A 16,921-nucleotide genomic window follows, 5' to 3' on the forward strand; every position below is an offset into this window, starting at 1 on the left:
AGTGGGCGTTTAATGTAAAAATCTTGATAACATTATAAGTGGAACTCAGAGAACAGTCAAAAACAAAAAAACTAATGCAGTTCATGACCCCTTTAATACTGATCTATTAGTGGCCCTCCAGGAGCAGGATTGGACACCTATAGTTTAGATTGTTTTGGAATATCTAAAGATAAATGTCAGACTTTTTCCTAATATTAGACTGAGAAAATCATACATGATTTGGTGGAAAAAAATTTGGTCCAAAAAAGAAAAGGCAGATTCAAAATCCTTACTTTCCACTCCACTCTCCCGATTGTTGGGTATTTAATTTTAATATTTAGTAGTGGTGCTAGATCACTTGATGAGGTCCTAAAAGCTTTCTTAAAAAGGCAAAAGAACGCATACGTTTTTTTTGCGTACGTTTTTTTTTATTTTATATATATATATATATATATATATATATATATATATATAAAAATATAAAAACAATTAAAAACCAACAGACTGATGAAAATGCAGGACATTTTCTCAATATGCGACGTGCAGGACAAGGGGTGAAAATACTGTGCAGTACAACGCAAAACTAGTGGTCACCCTAGCAGTAATCAGTGATCAAATGTGCATCAAAATATGTAATAATACTATTAATAATTAATATTGAATAATTTTAAACTGAATAATTATTTTATTTGCATTTCATTACACACACAAACCTGAAAATGGCTTGCCCATGTTTAATGTGCTCTGCTGCTCTTCTGAGAGAGGTTTACAGATCCACTGACTAATCAGATCATCATAGGGTGACCAGATGAGATTGGTAGAAATTCGGGACGGGGGTGGGGGGTGGGGGGTAATGAATAATGAATAATAAAGATAATGAATTTCAAACGATAGGGACTGAACCAATCATGTTTTTATTAATATAAGTAACCTACATATACATATAATTTTATATAATATAGAAGTAACGTTAGGCTATTTTTATACTTCAAACTGAAGTTAATGAACCAATCATATTTTTATTAACAAGTACATATGCATATAAATTGATATAGCCTAATACGTAGGCTACAGAAGTATTATTTTGAACACGGTGCCTCGCCCTCGACCGGTCTGACTTCTTCACGCGACTTCTGCCTGCACTTTCAATTTATCAGTGCATATCTTAATGCGCGCCTACGGTATATCTAAAAAAAAAAAAAAAAAAACCAAGATGCTGCAGCCAATGAGCAGCCGGCGGGGGCTGGTTGCCAGGCTGCAGGATGACTCAACCTCGCTCCACGGACAGTTTTTTATGTTTTATCAGACAATAACTATTTAAGATTTTGCTTCAGTATAATTTTCGGGACAATTAGAGCGGGATTCGGGATTCGGGACAGCAGCTTAGATTTCGGGACTGTCCTGAATTTTTCGGGACGTCTGGTCACCCTAGATCATCAGCTTTAGTACGCGACCAAGAATGAAACATGACTGTCCCCTATTGGTCATGTCTTTCTCTGCCAGAGTACTCCTTGTGGTGCTGTGCTAATCGGAAAAGTATGCAGAAAGTCTTTAAACGCAGTACAATCTGTTAAACAGAGCTGAGAGTATTCCAGGCTTATTAGCAGAAGTAGAATCTGGATATTTTTGGGAAATGTGATGTTTTTTTTTTTCTTCTTCAAACTTTTGACTCAAAGGCCCCATGCTATCCAACACAATATTGCCTCGCATCCAAAATCCAATCAGATTCTGAAAATCCTGATCCAATTATAAAATGATTCTTGACTTTTTTCTTATTAATTAATGTTAATTGACTTTAGGTAAAAATAAATTTGAGATTACCTTACTTATATAAGAACTACTTAAAAAAAATTAATAATGAATAATAAATCAAAACACTATATGGACAAGTATTGGGACACTTCCAAAACTGTGGCAACAAAGATGGAAATAATTCATGTTTTTAAAAGTTGTATTTCTGTTGCAACCATTTTGGAAGTGTCTAAAATGACTGTACCCATATGTACAAGTCATTGGTGTTTGGTGATTGTTTTTTGGCTCAAGGACTTGGCTTACTGCAGACTAGTCAAGTTCTTTCTGACTGACTGAATTAGCAATTTCTTTTTGAACCTTGCCTTATACAAAGAGGTCATGAGTGAATAGAAAAGGGTTCTGTCAATGCTGTTGAAATTAAAAGCACACAATTGCCTAGATTAGAATATCATTATATGCTTAAACATTAGGATTTGTACCCATGGAAATTACTAAAGTACTCAAACATGTGTATGTATGTATGATTTGCTCTGACCATACTATGTTTACATTAATTTTGCATCATAAAAGCATTTGGAGATGTAGGTGTATTTAACCGTTTTGCATAAAAAAGAGAAAAAAATTAAATAAAGAGAGAACTGCAAAAGATTGCCACATTCCTGTACACAGAGGATATTTCCTGTATTTCTGTTGTAAATAAGACAAGAAGTTGCTTGTTTTCAAACTTCTCTTTATTAAAGCAAAACATGAGTGTTTATATTAAATCAATTAACCAGGATTTATTGTGTGATTCTAGAAGATTCAAGAACAGAATGTTGTTTACTAAAAACAGGTAAGTAATTGTATTTTCAATTCAATTTTGTATATTCAAGTTATTTCATTTTATTTAAAATGTTTTAACAACTTTTATGTTGCTGTTCTCTACTAATCTCTCTCTCTCTTCCACTACTTTCTTCTGGATACTAAATGAAAAAAAGAGTAAAGTAAATGCATCACTGGTCAGTGGTCAGCGGGGTAATGCCGCATTCGTGTTGTGTGTGTGTGTGTGTGTGTGTGTGTGTGTGTGTGTGTACCCGCCACTAGCAGCTCCTGGGGATTCTGAACTCAGTCGGCATCTTTCCAGCTGATTGGCCACAATCTGTCGCTCCACCTCCAATTCCCGAGTCAAACGCTCAAACTGCAGCTCCTAAACACAATACACACACTCAGTCTCTGTCTCTGATGAAGAACAGTATTATGATTGAGACTCGAAATGAAAGCCAGCAGTAAACACACTGCATGTACCATAGAGCAACCTAAAAAGGCTTAAAATCCCCTCAACAAACACATACATGCACCATAGTGTAACTGTTAGTACTCTATCCTGTAGCACTGAGGAGGTAAAGCACTGCTCTAAAATGTAACAAGTATTAAGTTTAATTCTCAACACACAGAGAGAGCAGCACTCTAGAGAACAATCTGTTGACATGAGACATCAAGCTTTACACTCCCACTGTAGGAAACTAGCAGACCTGATCCACTAACTCAAACCCTGTCAGCAATCGTTTTATGCCCTGCATTTCAGTGGGCCTGTGACTGTAGCAAATGTCCAGTATTTTGGATTAAAAACACCTGATAAATAACAATGTAGTAACCCTTCAGAGAGCACACACACCATATAGCCATAAAGCTACACCTGAACTACAAACCACTGCACCCTCTCGGTCCAAATGTGTGTGTGTGTGTGTGTCTGTCAGTGGGTTAAGAGAGCTGACCAGTTTATCATATTTTCACAACAAGTCGTTTTTAAAAGGTAAGAATACGGCCAAAAGTTACAATAAACAACATCTCTACTTGACTACACAGGCTAGTCAGCAAACGGAGTGTAAACTAAATGCTGAACCTCATCTGTTATTACATGTTAATACATGATAATTAGAGGTTGGTAAAATTTAAGGGCCAGATTAGAGTGCAATTCCATAAAAACGCAGATGGGAGGGCAAAATTCTGCCTGTGATTTACTGACAATGTGCATATTAAAGAACACAGACACAGCCAGACCATAACGACCAGCGCAATCTACCAAGAGCAGCGCAAATTACTGGCTGCTTTAAGACATGTTTTTTATTGGCGTTAAATATTGGAGCAAATACCAGTAATTTGACTTGCACAAATGATAAACCCAGGGTCTACTAGAGCTTAGAAGGCAAGTATAAATGACAAGATACCTAAATTATGTTGGTTGACATTATGAGTTGACAAGACGGAGGGAATACTGGAACAGCTGATGCCAGAGCAAAGTGAGCACTACTTATGTCCTCCAGCAGTTAATTAAAAGATCAGATGTTTTCACTCCTCCCAAAATTTTGTTTAGGAATTTCATATTAGGGATGCACCGAAATGAAAATTCTTGGCCGAAGCCTTAGTCGAACAAAATTACACACTGGGCCGAGTACCAAGCGCGTTTTTTTTTTTTTTTTTTTTTTGCATAATTTAAATAGCCAAAATTAGCTTTTTACAGTTTTGTCTTGTTTTTTAAAGAAAAAATCAATTACAAAACAATTTAAAAATATTTATTTAACACTGAACGTTTTTTACATTCTAGACATTATAGCCTACCAACAAAGCACGATTTAACTTAAAATTAATAAGTTAGTAAAATAATATTCTTTGGCCATTTTTAAGACCCCCCTTCTTGAATCAGGCATGTGTTTTTAATGTACAAATAAACGCAGCCTTGCTGAGCAAAGGGGAATGTTATAATAAATGTATTAATAGAGCTGTTGTATTGATTGTTATCATTATTTTTGTATTACTGTTTTATTTTATTCTACAGAACAACAGTAAAATTACAGTACTAACATTTATGAATGTTGACTTTTATTTTGGCAGAAATCCGCAAGAAGACCTCAGTACTACTTTTTGCTGACAGCAGCAGATTTATAAATGATTCTCATCACGCAAATTTTCCCTGTGCTTTGGACTTTGAAACCTGGCTAAAGAGCTTGTGTAGTGCTTTCAGAATAAATACAATTTGTGTGTGTATTAGAGAATATAACGTTCTGTAGTTATTTACAGATCTGGCCATTTAAAATGCGCGCGGGAAGTAAAGTGGTCTCGCGTGACGCCGGTGTATTCCAAAGGAACATGGAAAATACAATGACATAGGAAAGACATGATCAGTAGGGGGCAGTCATGTAACGCACTGGACTGGAGCAGGCTGAAAACATTGCTGCAAACTAAAAGGTACGGTAACCTGGAGGGGACAACTTCGGTTCACTTATGTTTGTCGTGGCCACACAAATGAATTCGTAGGAACGTCATATTACTTTTTTTCATTGCCACGAGATATTAATTCCTGGGAATGTCATATGTCGTGGCCACAAGATTATTTTGTCGAGGTAACGACATCCTTATGTTTAATGCATAAACAAACCTGCGTAACCATAACCCAGGATTATCAGAGATAGGTTTATTAATATTTTTTATTTTGAGTTAAGAAATGTTTTTATTAATTGTTATAGAAATTAATGCAATATTAAGTTATATATTAACAATAGGCAATGCTGTATTTGCGAATGTCTGTGCGCGATGTAGACAGCATTCAAAAGTTTATCAAGAATTTATTACATATAAGTACTTCAAATTAAATAGCCCTGCAAGAAACATTTTATGCATCCTTAAGTCTTATCCATTAATTGATCCTTTTTTTCTGTAATAAATGTATTATTCGTTTATATTCAGTATGTCCCCCTTAATTTCGATCTCTTAACATTCCGAATCTAAATGATAAATGCTGACATGCCATGAAAGCTTTGATTATACTATATGGCATATATTCATTTTTAGTCTAATTATAACCTATATACAGTAGTGTTTCATTGTCGAGTGAATCATTCACGTTCCATTTGTAAATCGTATGGTCACACACGGGCATTAATACAATCATAAAGTCAAAACTTTATTGGCATAATTGTAGTTCACAATATTTGCTAAATATATGCCAAATAGCATATATAAAGTTATTTAGTTTAAGCGATTCACAATAAAGAAAAAAGTAGATAGCTCTAAATCACTTATTATTTATTCTTATAGGTTGTTATTATTATTTCAATACCTGGTTAGGGCTATTTATTTTTAACGCCTGACAATTATGCCAATTACGTTTTGACTTTTTGATTGTATTTATCCCCGTGTGTGACGATACATGATGTTTTCATTTACAAATGAAACTACGTGAATGATTCATTTCTCAGTAAAACAGTTTAATATTTATATAGTCTAGTCTGTTAATTGGACTAAACAAAATAAAATATGTTCAATTCATATTTTATATGTTCAATTCTTTAGTTAAGAGAAGGAATGTAGGCCTATTTTACTGTGTGACGATAAATTATTTCCAAATGAAACTATGTGAATGATTCACTCTTCAGTTATTTGTCTATTAGTTAGACTAAATAAAATACAATATATGTTAAATTTAACCTTTAAACTGCATTCCAGTAAAAACCCCAGTCATAGCACCTTTACAGTATCATTTACATTCAGAATGTTATGTAACGAGATCAAAATGAAGGAAAAAATAACGAATACAAACGAATCATACAAATATAATGGGAAAAAAAGAAGGTCAGTCAATGGACAAGATTGTGGGATGCATGAAATGTTTCTTGCAGGGCTATTTAATTTGAAGTAGGCCAACATGTAATACATGTAAACACTTGTGAAAGCTGTCTACATTGCGCACAGACAGCATTAGCATATACAGCATCGCCTGTATAATTATTTAATATTGTATTAATTTCTATAACAATTAATATAGGCAAACAATTTCTTAACTCAAAACGAAATATCTCAAATAATTCTGGGTTACTAATGTCACGCAGGTTGGTTTATTCATTAAACTCGTGGCCACGAGAAATGCATGTTGAGCAAAAATACATTTCACGAAAATAATATAAAGATTACAAAACAAAGAAAACAAATGGAATGAGGGATATGCTTTAAAGTTCACGTAAAAGCCAAATATTAAGCGGCATCCTTCATGTTTTCTTTAATCAGCAAATACTTAACATTTTTGAATTATATTCACCTTCTGTTTTTATGACAATAAATTTTGAATTTTGAATTCTTATTTTTTTTTTTTTTTTAGAAAAACGTCAGAACACCGGTCTCAAAAGTAGAAGCGAAAATCTTGTTTCCACCAGCGCGGAATTTTTTTTATTCACCGTAATTGATGGATGTCTAAAACAAAAATAAGGAGAATCCTAAAACATATATATTTCTTAAAATAATAACATCTGAACTTCATACACAACAATACGGCAACGACTTTACAACAGGACACATTGTTTTATTTTAATTTTATTTTTTAGCTTGTACACCAATGGATTTCTGATGTCGGGATATTTCAGACTGCATCTCCACAGCTTAATCACTTTAGTATTAAACATACGGGTCAGGAGGCGGGTCGGGTACAATATTTATTTTTTTTATTCTGCGGTCCGAGTTGCGGGTGGGTTATTTGAAAACGGTCGGGTTCGGGTTGTTTATCCACTGACCCGCGTGTCAGGTTGGACACTAATGTTTTGAAAAAAGTGGAGCGTGTGAGGAAAGCTTTCCCCTTCTCCTAGGCATGCATTTGAATGCTGAATTTGAAATGCAACTGAATGCAGTCGGAATCCGCCCCCAGCACCCCCAAGTCTCCAAATGTTGATTACAACAAGGCAACAGACAGCATTCAACACCCCACCCCACCCCCACTCTGCCATTCATAAACATTTCGCTCTTTATACTGCATGCCGCTTAACTCTGATGCCTCATTAACGGCTACTTTTCAGAAAACTGATAAAAAAAAAAAAAATAAATTAAAAAAAAAATACACTTCCCTTTGGTTTCCCAGAACAGACTTAAGCCTAGTTCCAGGCTAAAATGATGTAAATCGGAGCTGTTTAAAGATGAATTAAAAAATAAAAATAAAAATAAAAAAATAAAAATACTTTTACTGATCGTTGGTCGGAGTACCCGCAGTTCGTGACTGGAAGCTGTTAAGAGACAGACTTAATGAACTTCTCCGAAATAGAAGAACTACTTTTCCACTTAAAAAAAAAAAGAAAAAGAAAAAAAGGTGGAAAAAAATTGCATAACTCACTGGAGCACTTTTGATACTTAACAATTGTTGTATTCGTTGTCAGTCATATAGGCTAAGCTTTATTGTTTTCAAAAGTGAGCCTTCTGTTTATTTGTCTAAATTATTTTCTATATTAGGATATAATACTAGGCTATAGTATTTATGGACATTAGGCCAAATCTACATGGGTTTCTTCCCTTTCACTTCAATTAGTTTTTAAGAAAAAAAAAAAAAACTGTATGGGCAGTGCGTCATAATAATGTACGGCATCAAAATGTAAGAACAAATCTAAAGACAATAATAATAATAATAATAATAATAATAATAATAATAATAATAATAATAATAAAAATAAAATTAATTATTAACACTCCTAAAAGTACAGTATAGTGCTCAGATACACTTACGGTAGGTGACCTAACCCTAGTTGATACTTTATTTCAACTTTTCAATTATTTCATTAATTAACAAATAAACAAATGCGTTTCCGATGTGATATAAGTGAAAAGGGAGACGATTTCGAAAATGATTTCACCATAAGGCGGATGCGAACTCGGGTCTCCCGCGTCAAAAACGATATGTTACTCGTATTATCACTTACGCCACTGAAAATGTTGCAGAACAGCCGTCTTTTGTAATATTTGTAAATATGGAGTATTTGCATTGTGTAAAAAATTAAATAAAAGGCACCAGACTACAGAAAATGGCATATACTAAAGTATTTATTTTTCTGGGGGAGGACCCACCCACATTTATTTTGCTTCCGACGCCCATGCTTGATGATGAAGTATAGTCTACAGGATATACCAATAAAGTGCTTTTCCAGTCCCGATTCCACAAGGTTTTATTCCGCATCCACCCGCTCCCGCTATAACTATATTATTCGCCCGCTGCCCGCTTAGAGTAAATTTCTAAGCACCAAAATCGCAAAAACAAATAAAAATAATAATAGTAATAATACTAATAAATAAATAAATAAATTTTTAACTCTATAAAAACTGTAGTTTATATTTATCCTCTCCATTTCTATTCCTCTCTACTCAAATTAATTGTCAGTGTATCTAAAATTGTGTATCTTAGAAAAAGAAAAAGAGGAACTACCTCTTAAACATGCATATCTTAATTTGATGTTGCTTTAAAACGCTGAAATATATAATGTATTTTATTCTGAAGGTGAAAGTGGTCCAGTTATTTAACTGCCTGCGGCGCCGTCAGGATCACGTTTTTTCCCCCCTTTAATTAAGTGGATACAGCTTACAATACTCGTTCAAGAGTAAGGGATTGCTCAAAACTATGCTATTTTACATATTTCTGTTACTTATGTACAATCACAATGAAAAAACAGATGTGTATGCTATTTGTAAAAAAAAAAAATGTAAACAAGATGCTGGTTCAAGGGCGCGTCACAGAAATTGCCTACAATTCTGCATATAGGCTTGCTACTTATTAATTTTATTTTATTTCGTTTTGTTAAATTATTATTCATTAAGAAATTTATTTTTCGCATATGGGCATTTTTATTTATTTTACATACAGCTTTTTTGGGTTTTCTCTGTGCATAAGATCTGCGCGTGATGTTCTGATGTTTATGCTGCTTTTTGCTTGTGTACAATTAACCCGTCAAAACGAATTTAACTGTTATTAATGTGACAGCCACGTTTCAATTTAAATGTAATTTAACACAATCTGGTCGTTAATAATAACTAAACGCGTCGGTTGTCGTTTGGAAAAAAAAAACAGAAATTAACATTTCTATTTTCAATGCAGTCTAATAAAAGTTCAACAGGAAAAAAATGAAAGAAAATAATAATAAAACTGCTCCTGCTTATGAATACATTTTTGCTTGATGATGAAGTATCTAAATAGTCTATAGGATATAACAAAGTGCTTTTCCAGTCCCGCTTCCACGAGGTTTTATTCCGCATCCACCCGCTCCGCGCTATATTAACTATATTATTCGCCCGCGGCCCGCTTAGAATAAATTTCTAAGCACCAAAATCGCATAAATACTGTAGTTTATATTTATCCTTCCCAATTCTATCTGTCTCTACTCAAATTAATTGTCAGTGTATCTAAAATTGTGTATCTTAGAAAAAGACGAACTACCTCTTAAACATGCATATCTTAATTTGATGTTGCTTTAAAACGCTGAAATATATAATGTATTTTATTCTGAAGGTGAAAGTTGTCGAGTAATTTAACTGCCCGCGGCGCCGTCAGGATCACTTGATTTTTTTCCCCTTAATAAAGTGGATACAGCTTACAATACTCGTTCAAGAGTACGGCATTGCTTAAAACTATGATATTTTACATATTTCTGTTATTTGTGTACAATCACAATAAAAAAAAAAAAAAAACGCGTAGGCTATTTGTAAAAAAAAAAAAAAAATGGAAACAAGATGCTGGTTTAAGGGCGCATCACAGAAATTGCCTAAAATTCTGCATATAGGCTTGCTACTTATTAATTTGTTAAATTATTATTCATTCAGAAAAGAAGAACATATATTTCTTATGTGGGCCTATTTTATTTATTATTATATATAGGTTTGTTGGGTTTTTCTCTGTGCATAAGCTCTGCACGTGAGGTTCTGATGTTTAAGCTGCTTCTTGCTTGTGTATAATTAATCCCTGAAAACGAATTTAGCGGTTTACGTCAGTTGTCGGTTGGAGAAATAAAATAACCGAAATTAACATTTCTGTTTCCGATGCAGTCTAATAAATGTTCGTCAGGAAAACAAAGAAAGAAAACAAAATAACAATACAACTGCACCTGCTTATGAATAGGCTATCTTTTTGCTATTGTTTTGAACCATAATTTCAGGAAAGAGGAATCATTGAACTATTGTACTGGTATTTGTGACCAACGCCCCCTAGAGCTGGCCATGGTGTTTGGCTACAGAATGTTGTTCCTTGCGCCACCTGGTGGATATTATATGAAGTGCAACAACGTTGTAAAAAAATCTAAAAAAGCCGCTGCGGCAGGACGCGTGCCCACGCGTGCCGAATTGCAGGCTGCCGCGTGAAAATAGACGCATTTTTAATGGCCAGATCTGTACACTGTTATAGAGTTGGATTCTCATGCTAAAAATTTTTCAAAAAACAATTTGGACGTATAAGTATTTCTGTGCCAAATACACACTTCCGTGTATCTTACAACTTTTAGAAAGTTTTTTAGAAACTCCTTGTATGGGCATTTCTCCAGGAAGAGCACGCCCGCGCACACGGACCTCGACCAGAGCAAGAGCGCACCCATCAACGCGCTTTATTTGGCTGCACTGCTGCACGGGACTCACTGAGAAGGATGTCTCAAAGGAGTGTGGTTTTGGTTGTAAGGCAAAAATAACCTTGCTCAGCTTCCCGAAGAACCCAGCGTTACGTGAACGTTACTCTTCCATAACACCTTTAAAGCCATTTCGCAATTTCAGTCATCATACCAGCAACAACCACCCCCTCTCTTCTCATGGAAGCATCATGCGATGCGACACTAAACAGTCTCTTGCTGTTGGTGCTTGTAATGACTTTTTGCGTCTTTCTCTGACAATTTTAAATTCTTCTACACTGAACGACATGTTTGCTGCATTAGTGCCTGCCTCTATTTGATCGCGTCAAGTCATTGTTCGGTATAATTTATTCGGCCTTCTAGCTTATTGCTGAACATTCGGTGCATCCCGATTTCATATAATAACAAAATTAATTGGTTAACAATTAGTTAAATGTGAAAAAAAAATCAGTGTTTCCCATTCATTAACTCTATAAATATTGAGAGATCTTCAGAGAAGATTCGATCGCTTTTGTTTTTGTTTTTTACGTCGGTTCCATAAGAGCCACCTGCTGTCAGAGAGTGAAAGCTAGCCTGGCTGCTGTTTTTGTTTTATGCAGGTTTTAGCATAATTTCACAAAGCTAAAGTCAAGTCAGACCATTATGTTTTTGCCTTAGATGTTGAAATGATACAAAATATATATATGCTATATATACACTACGAATGCTGTTGGTTCTTTAGTCCATTATTAAATATGTTTACTTGTTTACTTGTTGTAGCAACAACTGCAAAAACAGTTTCATGTCCAGGAAACAATATTTATGCACTATATACTAAAAAACAAAGTAGTAGTATATAGTATATAGTAAGTCGATATACACGAATGTATATAAATATAATAAGTATATTTTACTTGGAATTGTTTTTTATTTTTACAAAGAAATAGATATCAAGTAAATATCAAAGTCATTATCCCATTGTTCCCATCATGCACTTGGGCATGAATAATTAATAAGGTTAATTTTTTTGCTGTTTTCGAGATTTCTGTTTTATGGTTGCTTTTGTTGTTAGGTTAAGTAACTTGCTGTTTTGTAACATCTTGAGTTCATTTCCTACTCATAATGACCTATTCATACGAACTATTCACTGATTGTTACTGTCATTGTGTATCATGTCCTAAGTGTTGAGGTCTCTGTGTTAATTTGGTTAGCAACTATATTGAGTCAACATATAACCTTAAAAACAATAAGGAGCTTGCTTATGTACATGTTTGCAAATGAACCACATGCTTTAATGGCATTTTTTCCCAGTGCTATGACGTTTGAGTAAAGTTTACAAACTGTGGCTGAGTAAAAATAATTAAGTAGAAATTACTTATCAAACTCTAACTTCACGTTAAATTTACTTATTTCCTAAGCTAATTTTACTTAACTTAGTTAAGTAGATTTTACTTAATTCCATACTTAATTGTTATTTGGCACATTTTTAAGTAAAATTTAAGTACATTTACTTATTGATTGTTTCAATGTGGCTGGTAAATGTTCTCAATTTTCTGTAGAATAAGGTAAAATAATATACCTGTGAAATACTCAATTTATTTAGTTTATTTTACTTACCAACCACAATCTCACAAAATCCTGTGGAAAGCATTGAATTTTAAAAAATTAACAGCCACATAGCCCATTTTCCTTTTGATAACAGATTACTATTAGCCTATTATGAGCACTAGTAGTATCTGATAGCATTACACTTTCATTGAATCTGCAGCCAAACCTAAGAAGAGAGTCCAAAGTACTGACTGGCACACTGAGGAGGGAGGGGGACCACCCTGAAATGATCCTACCAGAGTCTTATGCTCTCTTTTAAGGCAGAAAAAGAATAAATGGCAAAACCATTGCATTACCATGACAAAATTATTGAATATATAATAGAGACATAATTTTTGCAACAGTCTTGCAATAGTGATTCATGTATTTAATGGTAATGAACATCATATATTTCAGGACATTCAAACAGACTGTTCCCTGTCAAGGACCTCATTTTTATGTGTCTAAAGTTAAGGTCATGTGATGAATAACTTCAAAGTGCTGAAGTTTTAAAAATTTTTGATGATTCTTCTCACAAGTTTACATTAGTTCAGACAGAGCTGCTTAAAAACAAAAACAACAACAACAACAACAAAAACAAAACATTACAGCAAATATCATTTGGGTAGGATACATACTGTCACCTATTTACAGTTTTCAGTCACCTGACTAGTGTTTAGACCTGGAGGGCAAAACATCCATAGAACTGCAGCACAAGCCTGTCTATTTTCCATCTGTTTCAAGCCATGAATATTCAGATCACTCAAAAGACGGAAAAAAAAGATATGTCAACAAACTGCCAGTTTTGGCCACTTGCAATCTCTATACAGCACATATCTCTTATCTGACACATCAGCTGCATTTAAAAACCACACTGATTGAGTAGGTACTACATTTGAATGTTCAAACAAGTGCGTACATACTTTTTGACTGTTAGAAAAGTACATTTTATATTGTATGAATGTGTGTAGTATGAATGAAATTCAGACGTACACCTGCAGTGTCATACCAACAAGAACATCAAGGAACATAGGGGTAGTGTTGATGACCGACTGAGCTCGACCCATCACGTAGGATCATGTTTACAACATTAGGAAAAACTAAACTATCCAGACTAATCCTCTGCAGATAATCCAGGGGCAAGTCTTAAATCAGTCAAAGAGAGAACCCATGTCAAACTCCTGATCTTACTCCACCGGCTCCCAGTCGTGTACAAAATCAAATTTAAGGTTTATACGCAGTGCGTACAAATCTATTTTTGTAAGTCACTTTGGATAAAAGCGTGCACTAAATGCATAAATGTAAACGTCATCATTGTCACGAGACTTGAATTTCTTTATTTCTTTATTTCACTGCCATTTATAACTCTCTTGTGGACTGGATGTGCACATCAGAATCTTTTTGGTTATTGTGTTATGAATACTATGAATTCGGAAATATTACTTTTCGCATACTGTTGGCATATAGTAAGAAATACAGCAGGGAAGTAGACATGCAGATGCAGAGGCACATGGGCCCTTTAAGTAGAGGTGGAAATATTAATTACAAATTCTGAGCACATAAATGACTGAGTGAAGTCACATATACCAGTGGGAAACTTAGAAATCAAGATGATACACCAGTTGTGACATGTCTGTTTAAAACGTGGAAAAACATAACTTTAGATATACAGTCAGGTCCATAAATATTGGGACATCGACACAAATCTAACATTTTTGGCTCTATACACCACCACAATGGATTTGAAATGAAACGAACAAGACGTGCTTTAACTGCAGACTGTCAGCTTTAATTTGAGGTATTTACATCCAAATCAGGTGAACGGTGTAGGAATTACAACAGTTTGCATATGTGCCTCCCACTTGTTAAGGGACCAAAAGTTAATAGGACAACTGACCTTATGCACGGAGCGTTCTTTAGAACTTCCGCATAACGATAAGCCAGCTCGTAAACTTCCGCTGAAGCTCATTTTATATGTGCTATATATTAGGTGGGCACTCTTGAGACTCATCTACTGCCTCGTTCTTATCAGAAACTGAGAAAAATTATAATTGCAACATTATAAACAATGTTAGCGGCATGAACATTCAGTTTCATATTATTTAACAACATTTAATTTAAATGCGGAGCCTGGTAATCCGTACTCACCATATCTGCATAGTTGTACATTTAAATGCTGACAGCTAAACACTATCATAACGTGTTTAGGCTAACGTTAGCTAGCTAGCGATATTTCTCTTCCAGGACATCTTAATCGTATTGTTGATAATCACCAACTTGCCTTTACAGTCATGAACACATTTTTTAAATCTTGCAATATTTCAAAGCCTTTATTATTTTCTAACTCTACAGCTGTGAAATAAAATGTACTTCAAGGACTCACTTTTCATTCATAAAAAAGGCATCGGAAAAAATGACTTTTCACGGAAAAAAACGTCTATTTTTGGCTAAAATAATATGGAATTACCCATATAACCAATAGATGGCAGCAGAGGATTATTTATTATGCAGCTGCCTCTCCCTATATATTTTTCAAGACGTCTTGCTTTTCGATTTATTATAAAATTACCAGTATAATAAATTGTAGTAATAAATACCACCCTAAAGTATATAGTATAGCAACTGCAGAAAGTCATTAAGCTCACACATAAACAGCCTATAAGGGTGAATTATTTAAATACTAATATATAGTTCACTACAAATACGTTAAATATTTATGGTATAATAATTAAATAATGCACTCAATATGAATCGATAGGAATTTGAAATATTTTATAAAATTGAATAACTACTTTTAAGTTTTATATTGAACTGTACAATCTATTAAATAGCCTATATTTAACCAACACATACTTGCTACTGCTGTAGTTTTGTTACTCTGAATTTAGTTTGAATCATTTAAGCTCTTGTCATTTGTTTGGTCCAGTTATTACTGTCAATCATAGCAATGACTGCACATATTTAGCCGATTTACTCGCGATTTTTTTAAACTGGCGTTTGTCATTCTTGAAACAGTATACATGGACGATTGGTCCTCTTAGACAAACAAAACGTTTCTTCGATTGTGAATGGATTATGTAGAGAAAACGAACAAAGTACGCTCATATTAAGGCATAGTACAGTTGACCGTAAATGACTTAGCTGGCTTGTCTAAACAAGGAAGTATTTCGTGCATATGGTCAATTGGCTTCTCAGCTGTTCCATGGCCAGGTGTGTGTTATTCCCTCATTATCCCAATTACAGTGAGCAGATAAAAGGTCCAGAGTTCATTTCAAGTGTGCTATTTGCATTTGGAATCTGTTGCTGTCAACTCTCAAGATGAGATCCAAAGAGCTGTCACTATCAGTGAAGCAAGCCATCATTAGGCTGAAAAAACAAAACAAACCCATCAGAGAGATAGCAAAAACATTAGGCATGGCCAAAACAACTGTTTGGGACATTCTTAAAAAGAAGGAACGCACCGGTGAGCTCAGCAACACCAAAAGAACCGGAAGACCACGGAAAACAACTGTGGTGGATGACCGAAGAATTCTTTCCCTGGTGAAGAAAACACCCTTCACAACAGTTATCCAGATCAAGAACACTCTCCAGGAGGTAGGTGTGTGTGTGTCAAAGTCAACAATCAAGACCAAGATCAACTTGTACCAGAGTGATGGGAAGAGAAGAGTATGGAGAAGGAAAGGAACTGCTCATGATCCTAAGCATAGTGAAGCATGGTGGTGGTAATGTCATGGCGTGGGCATGTATGGCTGCCAATGGAACTGGTTCTCTTGTATTTATTGATGATGTGACTGCTGACAAAAGCAGCAGGATGAATTCTGAAGTGTTTGGGGCAATATTATCTGCTCATATTTAGCCAAATGCTTCAGAACTCATTGGACGGCGCTTCACTGAAGACAATTGCAGTAGAGGCCTGGCAGAGCATCACCAGGGATGAAACCCAGCGTCTGGTGATGTCTATGCGTTCCAGACTTCAGGCTGTAATTGACTGCAAAGGATTTGCAACCAAGTATTAAAAAAGTAAAAGTTTGATTTATGATTATGATTTATGATTCTGTCCCATTACTTTTGGTCCCTTAACAAGTGGGAGGCACATATGCAAACTGTTGTAGTTCCTACACCGTTCACCTGATTTGGACGTAAATACCCTCAAATTAAAGCACATATTGTTCATTTCATTTCAAATCCATTTTGGTGGTGTATAGAGCCAAACATGTTAGAATTGTGTCGATGTC

The 16,921-nt window shown here is 34.7% G+C and overlaps 1 protein-coding gene across 5 annotated transcripts in view; it reads right to left on the reverse strand.

Annotated features, from left to right (window-relative positions):
* LOC141341227 (plakophilin-4-like) overlaps positions 1–16,921 on the reverse strand; it is a 104,778-nt gene that overhangs the window by 53,305 nt on the left and 34,552 nt on the right. For 4 of the 5 annotated variants that reach the window (XM_073846376.1, XM_073846377.1, XM_073846374.1 and 1 more), the window contains exon 3: positions 2,805–2,917. The exons of the other annotated variant lie outside the window; for it this stretch is intronic. In XM_073846376.1, coding sequence (XP_073702477.1) covers positions 2,805–2,917 — 113 coding nt within the window. The remainder of the gene's footprint in view (positions 1–2,804; positions 2,918–16,921) is intronic. 5 annotated transcript variants of the gene reach the window in all.

This window comes from Garra rufa, chromosome 8, assembly GCF_049309525.1.
Source record: "Garra rufa chromosome 8, GarRuf1.0, whole genome shotgun sequence".
Taxonomy (NCBI): Eukaryota; Metazoa; Chordata; class Actinopteri; order Cypriniformes; family Cyprinidae; genus Garra; species Garra rufa.